At 40.1% G+C, this 26,901-nt stretch overlaps 1 protein-coding gene across 4 annotated transcripts in view; it reads left to right on the forward strand.

Annotated features, from left to right (window-relative positions):
• Positions 1 to 26,901, forward strand: part of bves.S (blood vessel epicardial substance S homeolog) — a 125,222-nt gene that overhangs the window by 66,322 nt on the left and 31,999 nt on the right. For 2 of the 4 annotated variants that reach the window (XM_018264622.2, NM_001096940.1), the window contains exons 2-3: positions 16,308 to 16,541; positions 25,338 to 25,462. In XM_018264622.2, coding sequence (XP_018120111.1) covers positions 16,308 to 16,541; positions 25,338 to 25,462 — 359 coding nt within the window. Of the gene's footprint in view, positions 1 to 4,657; positions 4,883 to 16,307; positions 16,542 to 25,337; positions 25,463 to 26,901 lie in introns of those variants that run through there. The other 2 variants (XM_018264623.2, XM_018264621.2) reach the window with 2 other exon arrangements.

Consider the following 26,901-nt stretch of genomic DNA (forward strand, 5'->3'; position numbering starts at 1 on the left):
TAGCGCTGATGTCTGTGTGGTCTTTTAACTGGAGTGGGTGGGACCTGGGGTGGGGCTCTGGCACAAGTGTGGGCAATTTTGTTGTATGGGGCCCTTTGATTTCTAATGGCTGCCCTGTTCCCATCTGTAATATGTATTACACAGTAGATGAGGCTGAAAAAAGACACACGTCCATCAAGGTCTACCTTTTTGTGATCCAGAGGAAAGTAGGGCCCTCACAGAAATAATGGGCTCATTTGTGGACCAAATAAAATGGGATGGTATTGTCTTAAAATGGGGACATGGGGAGCTGGTGGGGAGAGGCATTCTATATACATAAGTAAGCATTTGTTTCTAATTGGAACCATATTAAAACCATAGTTTCTGAATAAAAGGGGTTCTTAATAAATAAGGTGTAAATATGCTGCTGTTTTTACCTCTTTATTGTGTTTATTTGGGGGTCTTACATCTTTACATTAACTCTAACCTTCCCAAATCTCTATTTTATATTACAGGAACATCAAAGATGGGCATGAGTGCAAGCAGCAGGCTTTACTACCAGTGGCGCTATGAAAAGGTAAAGGTGCTCACAGCTAATTTCCTCATTTTATTTTCTGACTGCTGAGAAAGGTATCCAAGGAGTTAAAGGAAGGGCTAACCCAATGCTAAACATTACATATCTTCCGTGTAAATACAATGAAATAGAAATTTGACAGGGTTTAGCATAGTGTGTGCCCTGACCTCAATTTTTTCTTGCTTCTTACATTTTTCTAGCACTCACTGTGGATCTCACCTGATCTGGACATTTTTGAGATCAGGGATTTTGAGGATCCACTCCCGGGCATCAGTGCACTCGAGTGCATCAGGGACAAGATCACCTATGACATCAGGTTTGCACTCTACGATCTGTGGATGGCCAAGGACTGTGTGAAGATTACAAAATGGTGGAAATTACACTTTAAGAACGAGTTCTGGCAGGACTACAGATACATCAAGGCCCACCTGAAACACCTCTACAAAGACCTAGAAAAGATCAACAAGGCCATACTAATTAAAAACAATGAGAGATATTCAGATGCAGTATATAATACATCCCTTTCTTTCCCACACTTGGTCAATCATTTAATTTTTTGCTTAATCACCTGATTAGTGCTTAATGTGCTCCTAAATATTACAGGTGTGGGATCCATTATCCGGAAACCCATTATCCAAGAAGCTCCGAATTACGGAAAGTCCATCTCCCATAGACTTCATTTTATTCAACTAATCCAATTTTTTTAAAAATGATTTCCTTTTTCTCTGTAATAATAAAACAGTTTCATGTACTTGATTCAAAATAAGATATAGTTATTGGAAGCAAAACCATCCTATTGGGTTTATTTAATGTTTACCGGTACATGATTTTCTAGTAGACTTGAGGTATGAAGATCCAAATTACAGAAAGATCCATTATCCAGAAAACCCCAGGTCCCAAGCATTCTAGATAACAGGTCCCATACCCGTATAAGGATTTTACAGGGATATCACTTGCTAAGGTAAAAAAATACATAGTCTGAGTTATCTTGTTTGGTTTTACAGATGGTCCTCGGAACAACTCACAAACGGCACCACCTGCAGTTTCCTCGGTACCAAATACCGATGCACCTCAGTCTAGGCACCACATCCTCAGGAAACAGCAGTTAAGTATGGGGCATCTCAATTCCACCAGTGATGCCCCCCTTACATCCAGTGCACTTTCACCAGCGGTGCTTTCAGCCACCATAGTTCCACCAGTGATTCCTCCCCTTTATCCAAAATATGGTGTTATACACAGGAACTCCTTTAAGCCACTTGGTAGATCCTGCATTCCTTTTCATTCCATCCCTCAGACTGCAAATGCCGGGGTCTGCAGGCTGCTCGGGGTCCAATGGAAAGGAATGCAGCATTCATTGTGCGGCTTAAATGTGCCTATGTCTATGCTGCCATGTTCCCTTCTCTTTCTCATCCTTTCACCGCAGTCCCTTACCTTACTCTATTCCCCCCTCTGCTTCCCTTGATTCAATGTGGCGCATTGCTCGTGGGAGCAAATCTGATCGCCTTTAAGGGGTCAGGAAGGAATTTTTCCCTCTAGTGAAGGAAATTTACTTTTCAGAGGTTTTTTGAGTTCCTTGCGATCAAAAAGCGCAGTTTATCTAATTATTAATAAAGCTGTGGATTACACAGATTAACCACAAAGTCATTGTGTGTATCTTTATTGTGGGTATTGGGCTATTGATTTGGCAGGGATAACATATAGAGGGGGAGGGAGAGAAGTTAGAATAAGGCTCTTATAGAGCAGGAAATGGTCGCATTGGTTATGTTTCTCCTTGGTTCCTAACAATGAAACTGAAAGAACATATAACTGCTGTGTCAGTCCTACTATCCTCCATAGGACTTATAGGAACCTATGTAATACTGAGAGCCAATAAACATCCTTTCCAAATCTCACCCTAACTGGCCTTTGGACAACTCTTCCCTTTGGGCCTTTGGAAAAGGGCTGGCCCCACAGTTTAGAAGGGCCCTGATGGTCTGTGTTGGTTTAAGGAAGCCATGGAAATTCAATATTTCGAGAGAAAACCAGTAACATGCAGATCTACAACCAAATTCTGTTTTAGAATCATCATTTTATGCTCTTTTACCTTAGTTGTCTAAAATTCCCTGGAATTAGGAAGGAATCTACTAATTTAGCCTCTTCAGTAGATGATAACAAAGGCAAGTTATACTGGGTTGCAGCTGGATTAGGTGGGATGTTTATATAGACTTGACACTGCCCAGCCTTTATCACACCCATTTATTAGTGTAAGAAGGTATAATCTATAGAGGTTTTATGAAACAGATGTTGAGAATCAGACTCCTGGAATGAACACAGGGTGGAATATAGCTAGCTGTACTGTATGGAGGGAGGTTATACAAGCTAAAAGTGCATTACACAATTCTCTCTGTAAAAAGCTGATAAAGCAACAGGGTAATACTGAGACTGTGGGTGGTTAAATAACAGCAAGACCAGCAGTTTAGACATACAGTATGAATGAGGGTATTATAGATAAAGGGATGATGCAGGCAATTGGTTGGCAGAAGTGATTTTATGCGCACAGTGTAGGCGGCGTGTTTAGGTCAGGTGCCTAGGGTGGCATCGGACATAAATACAGTCCTAGGAGAGAAACAAATTATCTGAAATAAAATGTTAGTACCTTAATATATTCAATATCATGAAATCTTTATGAGTAGTAAAGGGAACCAACAGCACTGCTTGTGGTATTTATTTCAGAACTTTGAATAGTACATTAGATCTTATCTCTATTTGCAAGTGATATCTATTGTTAATGTGGCTACACTTTCGAACAAGTTAAGCCTATTGTTTGTATGTCAGAGCACTGGAATGAGCTACCTGTACTTGGATTCTTTCTGGCACATCTAGATAAGTACACCAAAAGGGATTCTATACACTTATTACAGCAGAGTTCTGGTAAGCCCAGAGGAATGCCCAAGATGACAATTTTATGGTATTTCTCTACACCAAAATGCACCATTTCAGGGGCCCCTAACTACTCAAAAGAGCTGCACATTATACTTCATGTTTGTAACTCAACACAATACCTTTTAAAAAAAAGAAATATACTAATTTTCGAGATACTATCTAGTATAGCATAGTGGGATGTCTAAGCAGTTACTTAATGAAGCAACATTGCAGTGAGTTGGGACAAAGTGTATCATTTACATTATATAAATACTTGAAGTCATATGGCATCTGAGCAGCACATAACACTTTCACAGACAACACAAAGACAAAGGAGGTATGATAATAAAAATGTTTTCACCAGGTGTAATTACCTAGCGTCAGTGTCGACTGGCCCACAGGGATACCAGGAGAACTCCCGGTGGGCCCAGGTGTCAGTGGCTCCTCATGCTGCTTAACATTTGGCATATTTCATGGTCATTCTTTATTTCTATGAGAACAAAAAGACTAAATAGATGGAATAATAGATGATAGTATTATATTATGTAAAGAAAAGAGACTAGGAGAATAGCGGTTGAGCGAGGAGAGGAAGAATAATAGTACTGAGAGTGGGCCCCTGGTCTAAGGTTTTTGGGTGGGCCCCTGGTGTCCCAGTCTGACACTGATGATCGTGTGGCGGGGTAAGTAACTTATCCATCACTGTCCCAAGCTGTGCCATTACAGATGCACATGGGCAAGATAGGGATGAAGGACAAGTCCAGGGGGGGGCGGTGCCCCTATATGTGGACGCCCATGGTCTCTGTTATAATCCTTCCTATCAGGGGTGCTTCGCCAATGAGGCGAGTTGAGGCTGTCGCCTCAGCGGCAGCACCCCACTAGGTACCAGGGGCAGCAAAAATGCTGCTCCTGGTAGTTTAAGAGCGAATTTCCGGGGGAGGGGGCAGCAGCAACTGCTGCTGCTTCAGGTGGCGAAGGGGCCAGGATCGCCCCTGCTTCCTATACTGCTGTATAAACTTTTAGTTTAGGTTAAGGCTGTTTTATTTCAATGTTTATTATGTATTCACTGCCAGCTACACGGGGCGCTTAGTATTCTCTTGTGGAGGAATTGTTAGTGTGTAGTGCATGAAATTGTCGCCTTGTAATTTGGCCCGATTTATTACACTTATTTAACTCCATTATGCCGGCTCCCCTCCCTCCCGCTGTCCCTGTCCGTCTCTTTTCCCTCCCCCTCCCTCTCTCCCGTGTGTGTGTGAGAGAAGCAGTGAGAGAGCTGCAGGCGCTGTTGTAGGAAGGGGAGTGAGCTCAGCTCAGGGCTGCAGCCTCCCCTCTGCTCCTTCTTTGCCTATTTTAGTCACATCTCCCCGCCCGGCCGGCCGCTGCTCCCTCTCACTGACACGACAACTTTGCAGCACATGATGCAGCCTGCAGGTAAGTGGCAAAGTGAGGCCAGACCCGGGGCGGGAGGCTCCTACCTTCTTGCTCTAAACTTGGGCTAACGGGGAATTCACAAACAATTCTAGGGCTGCCCTGCTCTGGTGGGATAACAGTATGGGGTAAAATCCGTTTTCACACTGTGCGGTGCACGTCCCAACTTTCTAGTTAGTACTGAGTAGTAGTAGTAACTAGTAGTGCGACTAACCGGCAGCCTTGGAAGTAACGTGAGAGTAGGCTGGAGATGAGAGCAGCCCTCTGCTTCCCTTAAGTTTTCTACAATCAGCACAGACACCTGCCTGCTGACGCTAGTTATGGAGCTGAAGGAATAGTTCATGGGTGCATTGCTTTACATGTTCTCTCCTCACTATACTGGCTTGTTATGGTGCCTAGCTGCAGGAACTGGGCAACATGTCAGTCTTGTCCCACCACTGAATCAGCCCTGCCTAACTCTACACTCTCATGCCTCTGCAATACATATAATAAAGGCTGGGGATCTAAAATTCATATGTTAACAATTTTTGGATGTTTTTTTTTTATTTTACCTCAGTAGTTTATAAGAATATTGGAGTACAACAGCCCTGTCAGCTGTAAATTAAACATGAACAATCTGTCTTGTGATAGGGGACAATATATTTATGTTCTATGTTTAAAATGTTACTTTTTCTATCATATTACATATCCTTCAGCTGTGTTCAGGTGCAGTATTGCTTGGCTTCCAGTTTGGCATTCAAAATGTTTATCTGTATGTATGGATGTATATGTTATAACAGGGGTCCCCAGCATTTTATACTTGTGAGCCACATTAAAATGTAAAAAGAGTTGGGGAGCAACACAAGCATGAAAAAGTCCCTTGGGGTGACAAACAAGGGCTATGATTGGCTATTTGGTCGCCCCTATGTGGACTGGCAGCCTTCGAAAGACTCTATTTGGCACTAGACTTGGTTTTTAATCCATTAAAACTTGCCTCCAAGCCAGGAATTCAAAAATAAGCAAAAATAAGGACCCTGAGAGCAACATCCAAGGGGTGTGAGAGCAACATGTTGCTCACGAGCTACTGGTTGGGGATCACTGTGTTATAATATAAAAAAAACTGAGGGTTGAAAAGTCCAAAATTGATATTTCAACTATTACTGGGGTCTTTGCCGAGATATATATATATATACAAGAATGAACACGCATATATACACGTACACACACAATCACTGTGTATTGTATCAGTCCATAATCCACCTCCAGAAGATTGATTAAAGCTAATCACTGAGTATGTGGGTTTCCTGTACTGCTGCAAATGACCAGCAGTGTGTCATTAATATCTGCCATTATGGGCAGTGTGAAGTGCATTAATTTCTGATTTCACCAGAAAGTGTAAAAATTTGCCTTCTCTACAATCTACAGGCCAGTGTGCAAAAGTTTGGATGAGGTCCTCTTTACAACACATCCACAAAGTGCCCACCACTGACCATCCCCTTACTAATACTGCACACTACCACCGGGCCCATAGGGGTCAGGCCTTAATGCATTTGTACCCCTCGTCCCCTGGTAGCTCTACCACTGCTGTTTTGGATAAATATAGTAAAGTGTTAGTAGCTCTTCTTGAACCACCGCTGTACATAATATTTATGCCCTGTAGGTTTGGTGCATTTAAGCTAATTGTTTTCTGTTTTACTAATTTGAAAATTTGAAATGATTAGTGCTGAACCTTGCAGCCTTTGCATCTCTATAAATGGGTTTAATTTTTGTGTTTTATGTTCAAGCAGGGAGCTTGTACATGATAAATATTTTTAATTTTGCATGCAATTTACAACACTGAGCATGGATCAGGAAAGCCTTGGTGTATTTCAGCAATAGATCCTTCTGACTTTGTACCACTTATCACCTTGTCATTTAGGCACCAAAAATAAAGTTGTAATCACTACTTATCAGTGAGGCAGTGTGAATGGCAACATTTTGTACAGTGCCACATAAGATTGTTAGAACTGCAGAAGTATTGAAGGAAAAGACTTGCACCATAAAAGGAATACAGCTACTATGTTTCCTGCTGTTATTTATAAGGCTTTTGATATGTTAGGAGTCACAGAGGCATTCTGATACCACCTAGAGGCGCAAGGTCAAACTCTGAGTAGATAGAAATAAAAGGGATCATGAAACATATTTCAGATTTCTTTTGTAACTGAAGGATGTTTGGTAAAATATTGCAAAACAGTACACCTTAGTTTAACAAAAGTTCACTACAGTACTTGGGTTCTGCCTAGTTTTTTAGTCTAAAAAAAATTCATAATATCTTTAATTAATTTTTACTAGGATGTAACACTAGAGTTTCCTTGAGCAGCGATAATGAGCTCTGTACAAACAAACACCTCTCTCATCTGCAGCTTGTGTCTCACAGACAGGAAAGCATAATTTCATTAGCTGCCTTCTGCTTCTCTTACAATTGCTCATGAAAGAAACCAGAAGTTGCAAAATGAATGCTTGGCTATGACATCTATTATCCTGAAATCTGATATCCAGAAATCCAGAATAATTCTATATCTGTAATAATAATAAATAGTGCCTTGTACTTAATTGTAACTGAGGTGCATGAATCCACATCCATATTTACATATTAGTGGCAAAACAATCCTATTTAGTTTTTATAATGTTTAAAAGTTTTTTCAACAGCATTAAGGTATGGAGATCTTAATTACGTAAAAAACCCAGGGCCCGAACATTCTGTACAAAGATCCCCTACCTGTGTTATCATTTTTAAAGTTTACCCCTTTAACAAAAAAAAAAGACAATAATCATAAATATTGCTTAAAAGGGATGGCTCACCTTTAAGCAAAATTTTAGTGGGTTATAGAATGTCATATTCTAAGCAACTTTTCAATTGGCCTTGCTTTTTTTTTTTATAGTTTATGAAATATTTGTTCTTCTTCTTTGACTTTCCAGCTTTCAAGTGGGGGTCACTGAAACCATCTAAAAAAACAAATGCTCTGCAAGGCTACACATTTATTGCTACTAATACTTTTTATTACTCATCTTTCTACTGTTGCCTGTCCTGTTCATATTCTAGACTCTCATTCAAATCAATGCTTGGTTGCTAGGGTAATTAGGACCCTAGCAAACGGACTGCTGAATTTGTAAATCGGAGAGCGGTAAAATAACTAAAAAAAAAAATGAAAAAATGAAAACCAAGTGCAATTTGTCTCAGAATACCATTCTCTACATTATATTCAAAGTTAATTTAAAGGTGAACAACCCCTGTAAAAACAATAGGCAATAATATTTTATAAAAAGCTTTTGAGTTTTATATTAAAGTCTTTTAAAACTAAGATTTGCTCCATTTCAGTCAGATTAACTTGTGCAAAGGTAAAGGAGCACCAGGCACCTCTTCTGCCTCCTTCCCCTTGTATGGGACCTTCTATCCCCCACCTCTGCAGCTCTTCATCCATTGCGATTGTTGGAACGCAAATACATTATTTCGTGCACATTCACGTGCCCACACTAAGGAAGGGGACATAGCTTGGCCCAATACTAGATGTACTTTTAAAATAGAGACCATGCTCTAGGGTTAATATCTAGTAGCTGGAGGAACTGTTTCAGTTAAATTAACCCAGTGTTTTATATAAATGGAAATAAGTAATTACCTTACTGTAATTTATATAGATGTATTAAGTCTGAATTAATTTCCAAACACAAGTATGAATAGGCGCATCCAGTTACCGTAAGTGATGGATTTTATTCATAGCAGCACAGTTAAATCACAGATAGGATAATGAAATATCCATCTTAGAATGTGTTTTTCTTTCTACATTTATCTTTTTCTTATGAGGTACTTATCAAACTCATAAATAAAAAGGGAATGCTTTGTTTCTGTACTTTTGGAGAATATTATGCTTTTCATATATAAACTGCTGTATTATAAAGCATCAAGACTGAGCTATTTTCCTGATACATATATATTGCTAAACATCCTAACATACCATTCAGGGCGAATATAAATGAGAAAATACAGGTATGTGACCTGTTATCCAGAATGCTCGGCATCTGGGCTTTTCCGTATAACAGATATTTCTGTAATTTGGATCTTTATTTGTCTACTTAAAAAAAATGTAAATATACCCAATAGGCTGTTTTTGCTTCCTATAAGGATTAATTAAGGAAAAAGGAAATCATTTTTAAAAATCTGGATTATTTGGATAAAATGGAATCTATGGGAGACTGGATAACTGATTCAATACTTGTACTTAATTAAAAATGAAGTGCCTAGATGTATAAAATGCAGATTTATAGCTGGACTGAACTGAATGAAGGGGTTTTATGCCTATTATATAGCATCCAAAAGTTTTTTTTGATGCAGATTCATTTCTATAGGATTTTTAAAAAGTATGTGAACCATCTTTAACCTATTGATAAACTTGCCCCTAAAAATCCTATGGGCAGACTGTGGCAAGTGCTCTTGGATAAATTTGTCCCCATACTGCAAACCAGCTCATTAAAAGGCCCTCAGCAGAGCGGACTCTTATTACATTGTCAGACACAGAGAAGAGATAGTGAATAAAGTACTCCTATTGTAATATCCTCATATTTTCCAACAAGGGGTAGTTTATTTATTATAATACACAAGTTTTAGTGAGCCATGTGACAAAAATGACATTACTACTTTCTGTTTATAACTCACTAGTCACCTTGTATAAGGATATCATTTACAATATATTCATGTCTTTTGTGTATTATAAAAGGATAAACAAAACTGCTGCCAATTGCAATTACATTTACAAATATCTTTAAACCATTTAAAATGTAAAATTAGTGTATATTAGAACTTTGCTTAGAATTTTTTCGTAACCATTTGTGAGAGATACCATAAAAATATCTGTAGTATGGGTTTATGGGTTAGTATGTTTAGTACTGTTATATAGTAGATGTTTTTTTCTGTAATTCGGAATTTTCTGAATAACGGGTTTCCAGATAACGGATAACATACCTGTAGTGGACATATATCTTTATAAATCCCGATGGATCTCCAATTCCTCCCACATTAGTGCATGCTCATGTTCCCAACATCGTGTTCTCAACAGAAGAATCTGACTATAAAAGTAAATATCAGTAATAATCTAACAGTAAAATAGCATACATTGGGGTTCATTTATAATAATGGGCAAATTTGCCCATGGGCAGAAACCCATAGCAACCAGTCAGTGACTGGCTTTTTTCAGCCAACTGGGGGTTGAACAATGAAAGCCAACATCTGATTGATTGCCATGGGTTACTGCCCAGGTGCAGATTTGCCCAGTGTTTATAAATGAGCCCCATTGTGTGTGATAACTTGTCAGACAGTTGCCATTTGGGCTTGTGAAAGGAAAAAAATTAGGGATGCACCGAATCCACTATTTTGGATTCGGTCGAACCCCCGAATCCTTCGCGAAAGATTTGGCCGAATACCGAACCAAATCCTAATTTGCATATGCAAATTAGGGTTGGGGAAAACATTTGTACTTCTTTGTTTTGTGACAAAAAGTCACGCAATTTCCCTCCCCACCCCTAATTTGCATATCGCGAATTCTGCTGAAAAAGGCAGAATCCCGAATCAAACCCTGGATTTGTTGCATCCCTAGAAAAAATTAATATTCATCCACATTGTTATCCCTTAATTAAGATATTGCCTATTGCTATACAGCGTGTTACATATCCTCATATATTTGGACTGTACTAAACTGTTATGTGTCAGATCTCAGAATTTATTGAAATATAAATAATATTGATTTATCATGTGTGATTGTTGTGTTTTGTTGCTACATGTGATGTCAGAGGGGAATCCTAGAAATGACCTGGGCAGAAGTACAAGAATAAGATATTAGAAGAGTTGGGCAGAAAACAATTATCAGAAAGTGGACAGAAGGAAAAAGTTTCACTTGATACGCACTGATATACAGTCAAAGTAAGATAGAACTCTATGAACCATCTGTGGAATCACTACTAGTTATTATTTCCTTGCTTCCCAATATAAAAAAGGGGGAGGATACACTGTGCCAGAGGGTTTATGTTGTAGTGATGTGCGGGTCGAGAATAATTCGACCCTCATCTGACCCTAACCTGCACACTCCAGATCTGCGCCTTCCTGCACCCGCCCTGCCGTTGACATCACAAAAGGGGTGGGGCGGATAGACTCGCCTATAAAGCCGGAAGTCAAAAGCCGGCAGTGTAAAGTCGCGGTTGTGGAGAGCAGGCAGAAGAGCTCAACCTGAACCCACCCACAAGCCGCAAATGGGGGAGCGAGGTCGGCCCAAACTCACCCGACCCGCGGGTCCCACGGGTATCGGCCCGGCTCTCACATCACTATTATGTTGCTCACCTCTTTCTATTGCTGCCTGCATGATGCATTTAAAAAGGCTTGGCAAATTGTAAGTTTTCATGATGTCACTCTTACCAGTTAATATATCAAAGTTTTTTATTTTTAAGAAACATTGAGACTTATGACAATTTTAACTGTACTGTTGACTAAAGCTGGCTATACACCAATAGAACTTGTGCCCTAGTAAAAAAAAAAATCTTGCCAGACACGTCTTTTTTTTTTTTTCAACCTCATCTACTACATTAATATGCATTAAAATATGGGCATAAAACCATTCCTCTATACAGACATGCAACCAATAAAATTGGCACAGGGAGCAGAGAAAGGCTTCCCTGGCATGTTGTCCACAGCTGAGCACAGAAGGGCCACAGGTGCTTGTAAACACTCAGGAGGCTTAATATATAAGAAATAACTTTGCATCTTTTCCACAAACAGACGCTTGTTTTAATAAATTAGCTTTTGCCACTTGAAATGTTGTGGTACACTATAACAATTAACTGCCTTGGAGGAAACAGAATTTGATGACTCATGCTTTCCAAAACATTAATAATATGGAAATGTTCCAGTGTTTATAACTGTTAATGTTATTGTTATTGCTGTTATTCTAAAGAGGAACAAGAGGACTGGGATTCAGTTATTTTTATAGGTGTGACATGAATCATCCCATTGTTTCTAAAGCAGTATTGTCATCCCTCTAACCAAATCCACTGCTTTGTTTTGTTCATAGTTAAAGAGATACTGACACCAGAAATTAACCCTTTTTTACATTTATGATAGCATTGTCTTAGCATGCTGTTTATTATATTGCTTTAATGTGTTCACATTACCTACCTGATCTCCAATGTTCCTCTGTGAGGGGGCTGCCATATTTTGTAAAGCATTTGAAACTCCGACTTAGAGGGGACACTCAAGTTGGCAAAGCAGCCAGGTTTAGGAACTTCAAGTAACCATTATTTACAAAAGCAGAACTATGTGGTTTGTAATTTAGGACTCAAACACAAAATACTTGATTACTGATGATGTACATGATTTCTCATCACCACACTGACCAGTGAAAGAGAGAAATCATGAGTAAAGTAATAGAGGATGCAAATAACTTTCTTATATGGGTAAATAACATTAATCAACATGCAGGCAAACTGCCAATAGGTAATAAGGTCCCTGCACATAAGACCTTGCCGTCTTTAATGATCTCATTAACTGTCTAACGATACCTGTAGAACATAGCAGGGTTTCTGTCACAACTTTGTTTTCATATATCTGTAACCTCATTAAAAGCAAAGGTATGCCTGAATAGACGCTATAATACAAGCTGGCTTCCAAGCCTTTTGTCTAAAAATATCTACCACAGACAAAGCAGACTGCCGGATCTGCCTTTATAGACACAATTTAAGGGGGGATCAGAAAAGTATCTCTACTTTTCATGATCTCCTTTGGTCTGTTGATGAGTCCCTGATGGAATACTATTTGGGAGGTAATGATATTACTTACTGAATTATTTATATTTAATTTTGTAAAAAGTATCCGTAATGTTACTGTTGCACTTTTAGATTCTTAAGAACATTGCTTATGATAATTCTGAAACCATTTTATATGAAGAGAAGAATTGAAAGTGTCGGTCGATCTCAAAAATGTACTCAGACTCAGAGAAATTGTACCTCAGCCAGTTCCCTTGGAGAAACTTGCATATGAATTAGAACTTATTTATTCAGACTTTAGATAGAGCAACAACTTTCCATCTTAAAGTTTGAAAAACATGCTATGGTAAATCCGTGAATCATCACAGTGCTAAAGACACTTTTGTAGGTAACTCATTCAGGGCTGAATACTAGATTAAAAATGTGTAACCTATGGCAGTTTTTGATATACTGATGTAGGAGAACTTAAAATATATTAAGAAATGTTGCTTTACGTCCATACCTACTACAATCTGTGCAATATTGATATGAAAAAGCTTTGTGTGCCTTCAAATATGATTAAGTAGTATTTCTATAGATTGTGTCTTAGGAGTGGAAGCCTTTGTTTATTTCATATGATATTCGGTTTTGTGTACGTGATAATGAGCACTGCCAGACATATATGTCAGATTTTGATGTGTTCTGTATGTTTAGTTTAATCATAAACATATTCTATTTATTTATAAATAAGTAGTATTACTCATCAGTTTGTTTTCAACAATTAAACAGGATTGTAATCAAACTTTAGTGCAGAGGGTGGCAAAATCTCACATTAAGAAGCTGAAGATTAAGGGGGATGGAGAGGTTGGGACAGGTTTCATGGGTTTTAACAAGGGCTTGCCTTGGAGGAAGTTATCTCAAATGTTATGCTTGGAATACAATTGAAAACAATAATACTTAGCCATTACTTGGCCAAGTATTATTTGGTCATTCATATCTAGTCATAAGTAAGTATTATCACAATAAAAATATTGTAAAAGGAATCTCTCTGACAAAGCAATATAAGTTTACAGTACTTTGATCCAACTGCCCCCCCCCCTCAAGATCTTTGATAGTTACACAACTGTTTATAAACAAAAGAACATCAGAGCACTTCTTCTGACAACTTCCTTAACTACTTGGTGGTCAAAATGGTCAGTGGCGGTGTTGTAACACAATTCATTCATATTAACAGTACATGTATCCCTTAATATCTTGGAATAAAAAAATAAATGACTGTACATAAGTTACATTACATTACTAGTGCTTAGACTAGCGCTTTCATCAATTTTGCTTATTTTAAAGGTTTATTCTTTAAACATTTACAAATTGCTAGTAGGGCACCATGATCAAGTTTACTTCAAGGGACCTGAAAGGATAATAGATTTTGTATGACATGATTTTATTATAATCCAGCACTTGAACATGCCATAGAGGGGATAATCCGCCCACTTCATGGAAATGTTGGACAGAACTGTTTGAATGTATAACAAACTAAAAAAACACCATTTTGCTCTGTTGTCATGTTTTTAAACAATGTCAAGATATGTATCTGTATATCTGTGCTATGATGAGAGCAATAAGAGCAACTCTCCTTTTAAATTTCCAGGGATTTCCTTTAGCAGTTCACTTTAGCCTGTGCGCTTTATCTTTTCTCTAAAAAGATAAACATGTTGGATAAACATGATGATTATTTTCATCTTCCACCTAAGTTTGTACATATTGTGTCCTCCCTTTATGTTGATGATTAATGGAATTGAACTACTGTACTGGAATGAAATCATAATTCAGTTTTCCTGATTGAGTGTATGGCCATTAGTACACAAGGTGCTTTCTCTCCACATTTGTTCCTGCAAAGAATAGATCCTGGTTGCCATGGTCCAACACCACATAAAAATGCAAGTCCTTATCTCCCTTCTTTTTGTCCAGCTGCCAAAAGATAATAGTATCTGGCTAAGGGCCAGGACAACCACAAATCACCAGTTCTTACAGGAAGTTCTGCTATTTAGCAAGGTGTCAATACATTTTCTAGAAATAAAAGTAAGTTAGAACAGAACATTTCTGAAGTAGTTTCTGTTGAAACAGCAGTAAATACAAATATATACAGATATACCATAATATTTACCAAAAATAGAATCAGATGTGCTATTTTAGTAAACTTAATTCATTTTGATATTTGCTTCCTTTTTTCAGGACGCACTAATTGGTTCATTTATCAAAAATGTAATTTGTGAGGTTTTAGACTTTTTTTCTACTTCTAATAAACTCACAATTAAAAAAAAGAATGTTTGCTTATTTATTAAAAAACTCCTACTAACAATGTAGGTCTCTATAAAAAATATATTGCATCTAAAATCTAAATAACCCATTTTCAAAATAATATACTGAAATAGTATGTGGGTAATCCTAAATAGAAAATTGCCATTTTAAGAATCAAAGGCCGCCCCCTGGGATCCTAAGATTCGCAGTGCTCACATACAAATCATACATATTAGGTCACAAGAGCCAATTAACAGACAAGGTTCTGTGTTTTGCTTCCACACTTCTTCCTGTTACAGGTAGCGCTGTAGTATTTCTGGTCAGGTGATCTCTGAGGCAGCACAGAGAATATCATAAAATGGGGGCTCAAGGAAAAAGATGTAAAATGGCTATATTTACATAAATATATATTCCAGTTTGGTAAGATTCTTTAATATGCCACTTAATAAGCTATCAGTTGCTTAAAGGAGAAATCAACCCACAGATTCTTCCAGCAAGCGTCCATCTTCTGCGTCCTGGCAGTCAGCTTACAGAGGACGCATAAGATGGACGCGTGGAACTTCCCTTGAAGAATGTGCACCGAGGGGTAAGTATGGAGTGTGGGGCATTTCCCCGGGGGGATATTTAGCCTGGGGGGAGGAAGAAGGGAGTTCTACCTGGGTTGATTTCTCCTTTAAGTAGTCATGGGGGGTATCATTTTCATTTAAGCACAGTGAAGCATTTAGAAGCTACTGCCTTAAAACTTCATTATTAAAAAAAAACCCTATCCGCAGCTCACTTTCACTCTTTGTTTTTCAATTTGTTTACAAATTACTATAATAATAGGAAGGTGGCTATCCCATGTATTTACCCTTAATAATATTATTCTCCTTCTAGGTCACAAGATCTTTGTTGTGATGGTTATTTTTAAATCATAGTTTCAGGTCTATTCTTGCTATACTGTAGCAGCTTCCCCATAGGCTAACATTGGTGCTCGGTAGGTTTTCGGTGGCGAAGTAGGTGGTCGAAGTTTTTTTTAAAGAGACTGTACTTCGACTATCGAATGGTCAAATAGTTGAACGTTTTTTAGTTCGAATCGTTCGATTCGAAGTCGAAGGTCGAAGTAGCCAATTCGATGGTCAAAAAAATACTTCGAAATTCAAAGTAATTTTATTCTAATCCTTCACTCGAGCTAAGTAAATGTGCCCCGTAGTGTCATTCTAATCCAAGTAAGGGAGATGTTTATAAGTGCTGAAGCAAAGGGGAATGCAGTTGCCACTAAACCCACCCCTAACTGAAGCTACAGACTACAATGACTCTCTCACTGGTGACACAAATTATCTGTAAAACACTATGTCAAAAAGTACTACACATATGTTTGATTTTAATTTTGACTTTTATTATTTTCCAGGTATAAGAGAGATGGCTACAGAAAGCATATTGATCACAACTTTGCCAATGGATTTTAATTCTCAGATGAATAATGTTACAATTGGTTTAAATGACAATGAAACATTGTGTGAAAACTGGAGAGAAATACACCACTTAGTTTTTCATTTGGCAAACGCATGCTTTGCCGCAGGACTCGTTATTCCAAGCACTCTGAATCTTCACATGATTTTCCTACGTGGTATGCTGTGTCTAGGTAAGGGCTAAAGTCCTACTTCTAACATGAAAGCATGATTATGTGTTGTAATGAAGATTTGTGCTGCCCAACAGTTTGTTTTGGTAGCTGATACCAAAATTAAATAGGAGGAAGCATCAGCTAACAGGAATTGAAAAATAGTTTTCTGGGCATGGGCTGTTACTGATACTCGGCACAGGCTTCACTGATGCCACAGCTGTTATTATTATTATTATTATTATTATTATTATTATTATAGCAGAGTGGCTAAACTTGTGAAACATGAAGTTGCAGAGAGACAAATACGGCCCAGCAGGACTAAGGACCACCTGAATACTGCCTGCTAGGTCATTCCATCCTTGGGCATTATTTAATGAAGGATGCCAATTCCATATAATTAGTAAGGTATGTTCATAGATTTTTCCTGTCACTAGAGTATAGAACAATTGAAAACCTATCATTGTAAACTTTTGGCTTTAGCTAAAGTAGTAGCCCGAGACTCTAAACACAACTGCCCATTTCTAAAATTAAATCAGCAGACAGCAGCAGAATTTACAGAACTATAGCTATGTGAAAAGCTGTTTAAGCTGTTTAAGCTATGTCTTTCTATTACCTTGTGCATTTTGCCTCAGCAAGAAATTACAAACTTTTTTGCCTCCATATTAATAGCCTCATTTTAATTCCTTTGAAGCAAAGAACACATAGGTACATGAACAATAGACTGCTTTTTGTTCTGGAACAATTTTTTTCTAGGGCCATTATTTCTCCTAACTGTATGTGTGTACTTGCTGCAAGTAAATAATGAGCCATACACTATCATTTTTAGGGATGTAGCGAACGTCGGAAAAAAAGTTCGCGAACATATTCGCGAACTTGCGCAAAAACGCGAGCGGTTCGCGAACGGTTCGCGAACCCCATAGACTTCAATGGGAAGGCGAACTTTAACATCTAGAAAAGACATTTCTGGCCAGAAAAATGATTTTAAAGTTGTTTAAAGGGTGCAACGACCTGGACAGTGGCATGCCAGAGGGGGATCAAGGGCAAAAATGTATCTGAAAAATCTGCCTGTGTGTGCTTGGAAGAGATAGTGTAGGGGGAGAGCTGTTAGTGATTTCAGGGACAGATGATAGTAAGTTTGCTGGCTAGTAATCTGCTTGATACTGCTCTGTATTGGAGGGACAGAAGTCTGCAGGGATTTGAGGGACATTTTAGCTTAGGTAGCTTTGCTGGCTAGTAATCTACTGTTCTCTTTAAACAACTGCCATACGTTGACCTTGTAGGCATTGTTTGCCCAGTTTTTTTGGACGCAGCCACTGAAGCACAGTTGCCAGAAAAAATATGCCATATAAATGCTGAAAATAGTCATTTTTCGCCATACGTTGACCTTGTAGACATTGTTTGCCCAGTTTTTTTGGACGCAGCCACTGAAGCACAGTTGCCAGAAAAATTATGCCATATAAATGCTGAAAATATAAATTTTTTTGGTTGCAGCCACTGAAGCACAGAGGCCAGAAAAATTATGCCATATAAATGCAGAAAATATGCATTTTTTTGGTCGCAGCCACTGAAGCACAGTTGACAGAAAAATTATGCCATATAAATGCTGAAAATATAAACTTTTTTGGTTGCAGCCACTGAAGCACAGAGGCCAGAAAAATTATGCCATATAAATGCAGAAAACATGCATTTTTTTGGTCGCAGCCACTGAAGCACAGTTGACAGAAAAATTATGCCATATAAATGCTGAAAATATAAATTTTTTGGTTGCAGCCACTGAAGCACAGAGGCCAGAAAAATTATGCCATATAAATGCAGAAAATATGCATTTTTTTGGTCGCAGCCACTGAAGCACAGTTGCCAGAAAAAATATGCCATATAAATGCTGAAAATAGTCATTTTTTGCCATATACGTTGAGTCAACGTATGGCAAAAAATGACTATTTTCAGCATTTATATGGCATATTTTTTCTGGCCTCTGTGCTTCAGTGGCTGCGGCCAAAAAAACTGGGCAAACAATGCCTACAAGGTCAACGTCGTTGACCTTGTAGGCATTGTTTGCCCAGTTTTTTTGGCCGCAGCCACTGAAGCACAGAGGCCAGAAAAAATATGCCATATAAATGCTGAAAATAGTCATTTTTTTGGTCGCAGCCACTGAAGCACAGTTGCCAGAAAAATTATGCCATATAAATGCTGAAAATATAAATTTTTTTGGTTGCAGCCACTGAAGCACAGAGGCCAGAAAAATTATGCCATATAAATGCAGAAAATATGCATTTTTTTGGTTGCAGCCACTGAAGCACAGAGGCCAGAAAAATTATGCCATATAAATGCAGAAAATATGCATTTTTTTGGATGCAGCCACTGAAGCACAGTTGCCAGAAAAAATATGCCATATAAATGCTGAAAATAGTCATTTTTTGCCATACGTTGACCTTGTAGACATTGTTTGCCCAGTTTTTTTGGTTGCAGCCACTGAAGCACAGAGGCCAGAAAAAATTAAACCAGTAGGGTTTGCACCCTAGTTTGTAACGGTGGCGGAGGGAGGAGGAGGACGCTAAAGGACAGCTGTGTGTGGAGTCATGAGGCTTGAAGAGAAGGACAGCTGCATAGAAGTCAGAACAAGTCTTCCGGCGTGCAGTAACCCTCCGAGATCCACCCCTCATTCATTTTAATAAAGGTCAGGTAATCGACACTTTTGTGACCTAGGCGAGTTCTCTTCTCAGTTACAATCCCTCCTGCTGCACTGAAGGTCCTTTCTGAGAGCACACTTGAGGCTGGGCAAGACAAGAGGTTCATGGCAAATTGTGACAGCTCTGGCCACAGATCAAGCCTGCGCACCCAGTAGTCCAGGGGTTCATCGCTCCTCAGAGTGTCGATATCTGCAGTTAATGCCAGGTAGTCCGCTACCTGCCGGTCGAGGCGTTCTTTGAGGGTGGATCCAGAAGGGTTGTGGCGCTGCCTTGGACAGAAAAACATTTGCATGTCTGACGTTACAGACTGGCCAAAGGGCTTTGTCCTTGCAGGTGTGCTCGTGGCAGGATTACTGGCACCTCTGCCCCTGGAATGTTGATGAGTTCCTGAAGTGACATCACCCTTAAAAGCATTGTACAACATGTTTTGCAGGCTGGTTTGTAAATGCCGCATCTTTTCGGACTTGTGGTATGTTGGTAACATTTCTGACACTTTATGCTTGTACCGAGGGTCTAGTAGCGTTGCGACCCAGTACAGGTCCTTCTCCTTAAGCCTCTTGATACGGGGGTCCTTCAACAGGCATGACAGCATGAAAGACCCCATTCTCACAAGGTTGGATGCAGAGCTATCCATCTCCGCTTCCTCATTATCAAGGACTGCATCATCCACGGTCTCCTCCCCCCAGCCACGTACAAGACCAGGGGTCCCCAAAAGGTCACCACTAGCCCCCTGGGAAGCCTGCTCCTGTTGGTCCTCCTCCTCCTCCTCCTCCACAAAGCCACCTTCCTCCTCTGACTCCACTTCTGGCACCTCTCCCTGCGTTGCAGCAGGTGCCTGGGTTCGTTCTGGTGATTCCGACCAGAAATCGTGCGCTTCCAGCTCCTCGTCACGCTGGTCTACAGCCTCATCTGTCACTCGTCGCACGGCACGCTCCAGGAAGAAAGCGAAGGGTATTAGGTCGCTGATGGTGCCTTCGGTGCGACTGACCATATTTGTCACCTCTTCAAAAGGTCGCATGAGCCTGCAGGCATCGCGCATAAGCACCCAGTAACGGGGGAAAAAAATCCCCAGCTGTGCAGATCCAGTCCTACCACCCAGTTCAAAAAGGTACTCGTTGACGGCCCTTTGTTGTTGCAGCAGACGTTCCAACATAAGGAGCGTTGAATTCCAGCGAGTCTGGCTGTCAGAAATCAAACGCCTGACTGGCATGTTGTAGCGCTGCTGAATGTCAGCAAGGCGTGCCATGGCTGTGTAGGAACGTCTGAAATGGGCCGACACCTTTCTGGACTGGGTGAGAACGTCCTGGAATCCTGGGTACTTGGAGACAAAACGTTGGACTATTAAATTTAACACATGTGCCATGCAGGGCACATGTGTTAAATTGCCTAGTCTCAACGCTGCCAACAGATTGCTTCCATTGTCACACACCACTTTTCCGATCTGCAGTTGGTGTGGGGTCAGCCACCGATCGGCCTGTGACTGCAGAGATGACAGGAGTACAGATCCGGTATGGTTTTTGCTTTCCAGGCACGTCATCCCCAAGACAGCGTGACAACGGCGTACCTGGCACGTCGAATAGCCTAGGGGGAGCTGGGGGTGCACAGGTGTGGAGGAGGAGAAGGAGGACCCAGCAGCAGAGTAAGAAGAAGAAGAAGACGAGGTAGAGAGCGATGGAGGAGTAGAGGTGGTGGCAGAACCGCGTGCAATCCGTGGCGGTGACACCAACTCCACTGTTGTTGTTGAGCTACCCATTCCCTGCTTCCCAGCCATTACCAAGTTCACCCAGTGGGCAGTGTAGGTGACATACCTGCCCTGACCATGCTTGGAGGACCATGCGTCAGTAGTCATATGGACCTTTGGCCCAACACTAAGTGACAGAGATGCGGTAACTTGGCTCTGCACATGTTGGTACAGGTGTGGTATTCCCTTTTTAGAAAAAAAATTGCGGCTGGGTACCTTCCACTGCGGTGTCCCAATTGCTACAAATTTGCGGAAGGCCTCAGAGTCCACCAGCTGGTATGGTAAAAGCTGGCGGGCTAAGAGTGCAGACAAGCCAGCTGTCAGACGCCGGGCAAGGGGGTGACAGTCAGACATTGGCTTCTTACGCTCAAACATGGCCTTCACAGAAACTTGGCTGGTGGCAGATGACTGGGAATGGGAACAGGTGGTCAAGGTGGAAGGCGGAGTGGAGGGTGGTTCAGACGGGTCAAGGAGAGCAGAGGTAGAGCAGTAAGATGCTGGACCAGAAGGAGTGTGGCTTTTAGTTTGCCTGTTGCCTTTGAGGTGTTGCTCCCAAAGTGCTTTGTGCTTGCCGCTCATGTGCCTTCGCATAGAAGTTGTACCTATGTGGCTGTTGGGCTTACCAAGGCTCAGTTTCTGACTGCACTCATTGCAAATTACAATGCTTTTGTCAGAGGCACACACATTAAAAAAATCCCACACTGCTGACTTTTTGGAAGTGTGCGATCTGGCGGTAACAGTAGAAGTTGGCGGAGTTGGCGGTATTGGCGGCAATGGCGGGTGCGTTGGCCGGCTGAACACAGGTGCCGATACATGTTGTTGCCCTGCTGATCCCTGCGGGCTGTCCTCCCTGCTTCTTCTAAGTCTTATTCTCCTACTGCCTCTCTGACTCTCCGTCTCTCCATCTGAACTACCCTCCTCTTGCTCTCTTCTACTAGGCACCCACAAAACATCAATCTCCTCATCATCATTCTCCTCAGATGCATCAATTTCTTCTGACACATCACAGAAGGAAGCAGCAGCGGGGACCTCCTCCTCATCACTCATTATGTCCATCTCTATCGTGTTCTCTGCCAGAATTAAATCTGGTGTAAGGTCCTCATCTCCTTCATCTTCTTCTGGCAATAATGGTTGCGCATTACTCAGTTCAAGAAACTCATTGGAAAATAACTCCTCTGACCCCAGTGAAGAAGGGGCACCGGTGGTGGAGGAAGTGTTACGTGGGGTGGCCATAGCAGTGGAGGATGAGGAGGATGTTGTGGTAAAGTTAGAAACGGTAGAGGATGGGGTGTGCTGTGTAAGCCAGTCAACTACCTCTTCAGCATTTTGGGAGTTCAGGGTCATTGGCTTTTTAAAACTGGGCAATTTGCTAGGGCCACAGGATTGCATAGCAGCACGGCCCCTAGCACGGCCTCTGCGTGGCGGCCTGCCTTTGCCTGGCATTATTTTTAAAAAAACAACAACAACAACAAAAACTCAGTTGGTTTTTCTGGAAACGATAATACACACAGCTAGATGGCGGGTTGAAGAAAACACTGTGCAAATAATGCCTACAAAGTCAACGTATACACTACTACAGCGGTGGATACGGATTACGTAAAATATATGAATGCTACTTGAAAAAAAGTAACTCAAGTGGTTTTTCTAGAGACGATAATATTATCAATATTTAGACAAAATGTGAACAAGCTCACACAGCTCGATGGCGGGTTGAAGAAAACACTGTGCAAATAATGCCTACAAGGTCAACGTATACACTACTACAGCGGTGGATACGGATTACGTAAAATATATGAATGCTGCTTGAAAAAAAGTAACTCAAGTGGTTTTTCTAGAGACGATAATATTATCAATATTTAGACAAAATGTGAACAAGGTCACACAGCTCGATGGCGGGTTGAAGAAAACAGTGTGCAAATAATGCCTACAAGGTCAACGTATACACTACTACAGCGGTGGATACGGATTACGTAAAATATATGAATGCTGCTTGAAAAAAGTAACTCAAGTGGTTTTTCTAGAGACGATAATATTATCAATATTTAGACAAAATGTGAACAAGCTCACACAGCTCGATGGCGGGTTGAAGAAAACACTGTGCAAATAATGCCTACAAGGCCAACGTATACACTACTACAGCGGTGGATACGGATTACGTAAAATATATGAATGCTGCTTGAAAAAAGTGACTCCGGTGTTTTTTCTGGAGACGGTAATATTATGGATATTTAGACAGAATGGGAACAAGGTCACACAGCTCGATGGCGGGTTGAAGAAAACAGTGTGCAAATAATGCCTACAAGGCCAACGTATACACTACTACAGCGGTGGATACGGATTACGTAAAATATATGAATGCTGCTTGAAAAAAGTGACTCCGGTGTTTTTTCTGGAGACGGTAATATTATGGATATTTAGACAGAATGGGAACAAGGTCACACAGCTCGATGGCGGGTTGAAGAAAACAGTGTGCAAATAATGCCTACAAGGTCAACGTATACACTACTACAGCGGTGGATACGGATTACGTAAAATATATGAATGCTGCTTGAAAAAAAGTAACTCAAGTGGTTTTTCTAGAGACGATAATATTATCAATATTTAGACAAAATGTGAACAAGGTCACACAGCTCGATGGCGGGTTGAAGAAAACAGTGTGCAAATAATGCCTACAAGGTCAACGTATACACTACTACAGCGGTGGATACGGATTACGTAAAATATATGAATGCTGCTTGAAAAAAAGTAACTCAAGTGGTTTTTCTAGAGACGATAATATTATCAATATTTAGACAAAATGTGAACAAGCTCACACAGCTCGATGGCGGGTTGAAGAAAACACTGTGCAAATAATGCCTACAAGGCCAACGTATACACTACTACAGCGGTGGATACGGATTACGTAAAATATATGAATGCTGCTTGAAAAAAGTGACTCCGGTGTTTTTTCTGGAGACGGTAATATTATGGATATTTAGAAAGAATGGGAACAAGGTCACACAGCTCGATGGCGGGTTGAAGAAAACAGTGTGCAAATAATGCCTACAAGGCCAACGTATACACTACTACAGCGGTGGATACGGATTACGTAAAATATATGAATGCTGCTTGAAAAAAGTGACTCCGGTGTTTTTTCTGGAGACGGTAATATTATGGATATTTAGACAGAATGGGAACAAGGTCACACAGCTCGATGGCGGGTTGAAGAAAACAGTGTGCAAATAATGCCTACAAGGCCAACGTATACACTACTACAGCGGTGGATACGGATTACGTAAAATATATTATGGCTGCTTGAAAAAAGTGACTCCGGTGTTTTTTCTGGAGACGGTAATATTATGGATATTTAGACAGAATGTGAACAAGGTCACACAGCTCGATGGCGGGTTGAAGAAAACAGTGTGCAAATAATGCCTACAAGGCCAACGTATACACTACTACAGCGGTGGATACGGATTACGTAAAATATATTATGGCTGCTTGAAAAAAGTGACTCCGGTGTTTTTCTGGAGACGGTAATATTATGGATATTTAGACAGAATGTGAACAAGGTCACACAGCTCGATGGCGGGTTGAAGAAAACAGTGTGCAAATAATGCCTACAGGGCAAATAATGCCTAAAAGGTCAACTTATACACTACTACAGCGGTAGTAAAATAAAAAAAAGTAAAATAAAAAAAAATGAATATTAAAAAAAAAAATTAAAGTTGGTGCTGCTGAACTACTAGGAGCAGCAGATTAGCACACCAGTCCCACTCCCCAACACTGCTAGACTAATAGCACTGGGCTCTTATAGTAGTAGTAGTAGTAGTAGTAGTAAAACAACAAAAAAATAAATAAAAGCAGTCCTTACAAGGACTACTGTTATTGCAGCAGTCAGCAGATGAGATCAGAAGCAGGACAGCTGCCCACTGCAGCTACATACAGAGCACTGCAGTAGAAGGTAGATTACTAGCCAGCAAAGCTACCTAAGCTTAAATGTCCCTCAAACCCCTGCAGACTTCTGTCCCTCCAATAACAGAGCAGTATCAAAACGATTACTAGCCAGCAAACTTTCAACTGTCCCTGAAATCACTAACAGGCAGCAGCTCTCTCCCTACACTATCTCTTCAGCACACACAGGCAGAGTGAAAAAACGCTGCAGGGCTTCGGTTTTTATAGGGAAGGGGAGTGGTCCAGGGGAGAGCTTCCTGATTGGCTGCCATGTACCTGCTGGTCTGGGGTGAGAGGGCAAAAAAAAGCGCCAACAATGGCGAACCCAAAATGGCGAACGTCGCGCGACGTTCGCGAACTTCCGGCGAGCGCGAACACCCGATGTTCGCGCGAACAAGTTCGCCGGCGAACAGTTCGCGACATCTCTAATCATTTTATCTTTCTTCCTTACAGGTTGCACTTTCTTCATCATTTGGGCTGTACTCTTCCGATGTGCTTTGGACATAATGATATGGAATGCTACCTTCCTTATCATCAACTTCATGCATTTTGTATACCTAGTGTATAAAAAAAGACCAGTAAGTATTATGTTAAATTAAAGTTTTCCAGTACAGTAGGTACGTCCAAAAGGTGCAGTGCAAAAGGGGTTTATACAGTGTACTGTATAGCCTTTAAAGGAAAACTATACCCCCCAAAATTAATACTTAAGCAACAGATAGTTTATATCAAATTAAGTTAAGGTATAGTTGTTGATGTAATTGTGATCAAATCTATAGAACACAGATTAAATTAGTTATTTGTGGAATCAATATTTCAGCCTTCTTCTTTTGGTCTGTCAATATGTTTTAGTGTTGGGCAATGTGGTTCAGCAATATACTGTACATTACATGGCTTAAGGTTAAATGCCAGGGAAACTTGCAGAGCAACTGGCAGGCTCAGCTGAACACCCAGGTGTTCACTTAAAAATTAGACATTTGTTTCCTAAAGAAAGAAACATGTGTATGTACATATCCCATAGCCTAGATACAGTAGACATCCATGACCCTCTGTTCTATCTTTTGGCCCAATCCCACTTATTCCTTTACCCCCACTTTCTTAAAGGAAAACTGTACATTCGGAATTAATATTTTACCAACAGCTATTTATGTTATAAAAAGTGCCATAGTAAAGATTTTTACCAAACTGCCTTTTGCACATAAGTACATTTTTTAAAATATATATTTAAATATATATATTTTTTCCTTTGAGCCTTTTTGTGTTGGTCTGTATGTTCCCTTAAATATCAACTGACAGAAATAATGCAGGAAGAAGTGTGGGATCAAAAGACAGAGCATAATCTAGAAGGTGTGCACTTGGTTTGTGTGTGAGCACAGTGCCTTATATGAGTTGGAAGGTAGAGCAACTTTATATCATCCAGTAGCACATACTATAAGAGAAGTATCTTTTTCATTAAAAGGTTTATTTACAGTATATGGAACAGTGTTACATAATTACATATGGGTTGTTTTGTGTTAAATTTCTGAAGACCTACAATGTTTAGGTGTTTAGTTTCCCTTTAATAACACCCATTCTATCCTCTCGTATCTTGTCTTCAGCATTGTATTGGCTCTGTCACACAACAAATTACATTTTTTCTTCTGGTGAATTTATGTTGGTTATATGTTAGATGCAAATAGATGAAGTCCATAATGGTTTACACCCTGATATGTCTTTGAGCCAAATGCCTCTTATATTCTTATACTCTTATATTCTTAGTCTGTATTTATATTTAGTAGTAACATTTAATTTGTGCAAGGCAGGGTGCATAATACAGAAAACATGCCAATCTGCCATGCTGTTTGCTCCCTACTTTTCACATAAATTTGTAAAATGTGATGTTTGCATGTGGAGCATCCTGAAAGGTTTCCTAGCCATTCCATATTTGCTGGCATATTTAAAAGATCAATCATACTGACCTATGCTTTTGATGGAATCAGAATTTCTGGTGATAGACAATGTTAATAGTTTTTAGTTTCTT

This window comes from Xenopus laevis, chromosome 5S, assembly GCF_017654675.1.
Source record: "Xenopus laevis strain J_2021 chromosome 5S, Xenopus_laevis_v10.1, whole genome shotgun sequence".
NCBI lineage: Eukaryota > Metazoa > Chordata > Amphibia > Anura > Pipidae > Xenopus > Xenopus laevis.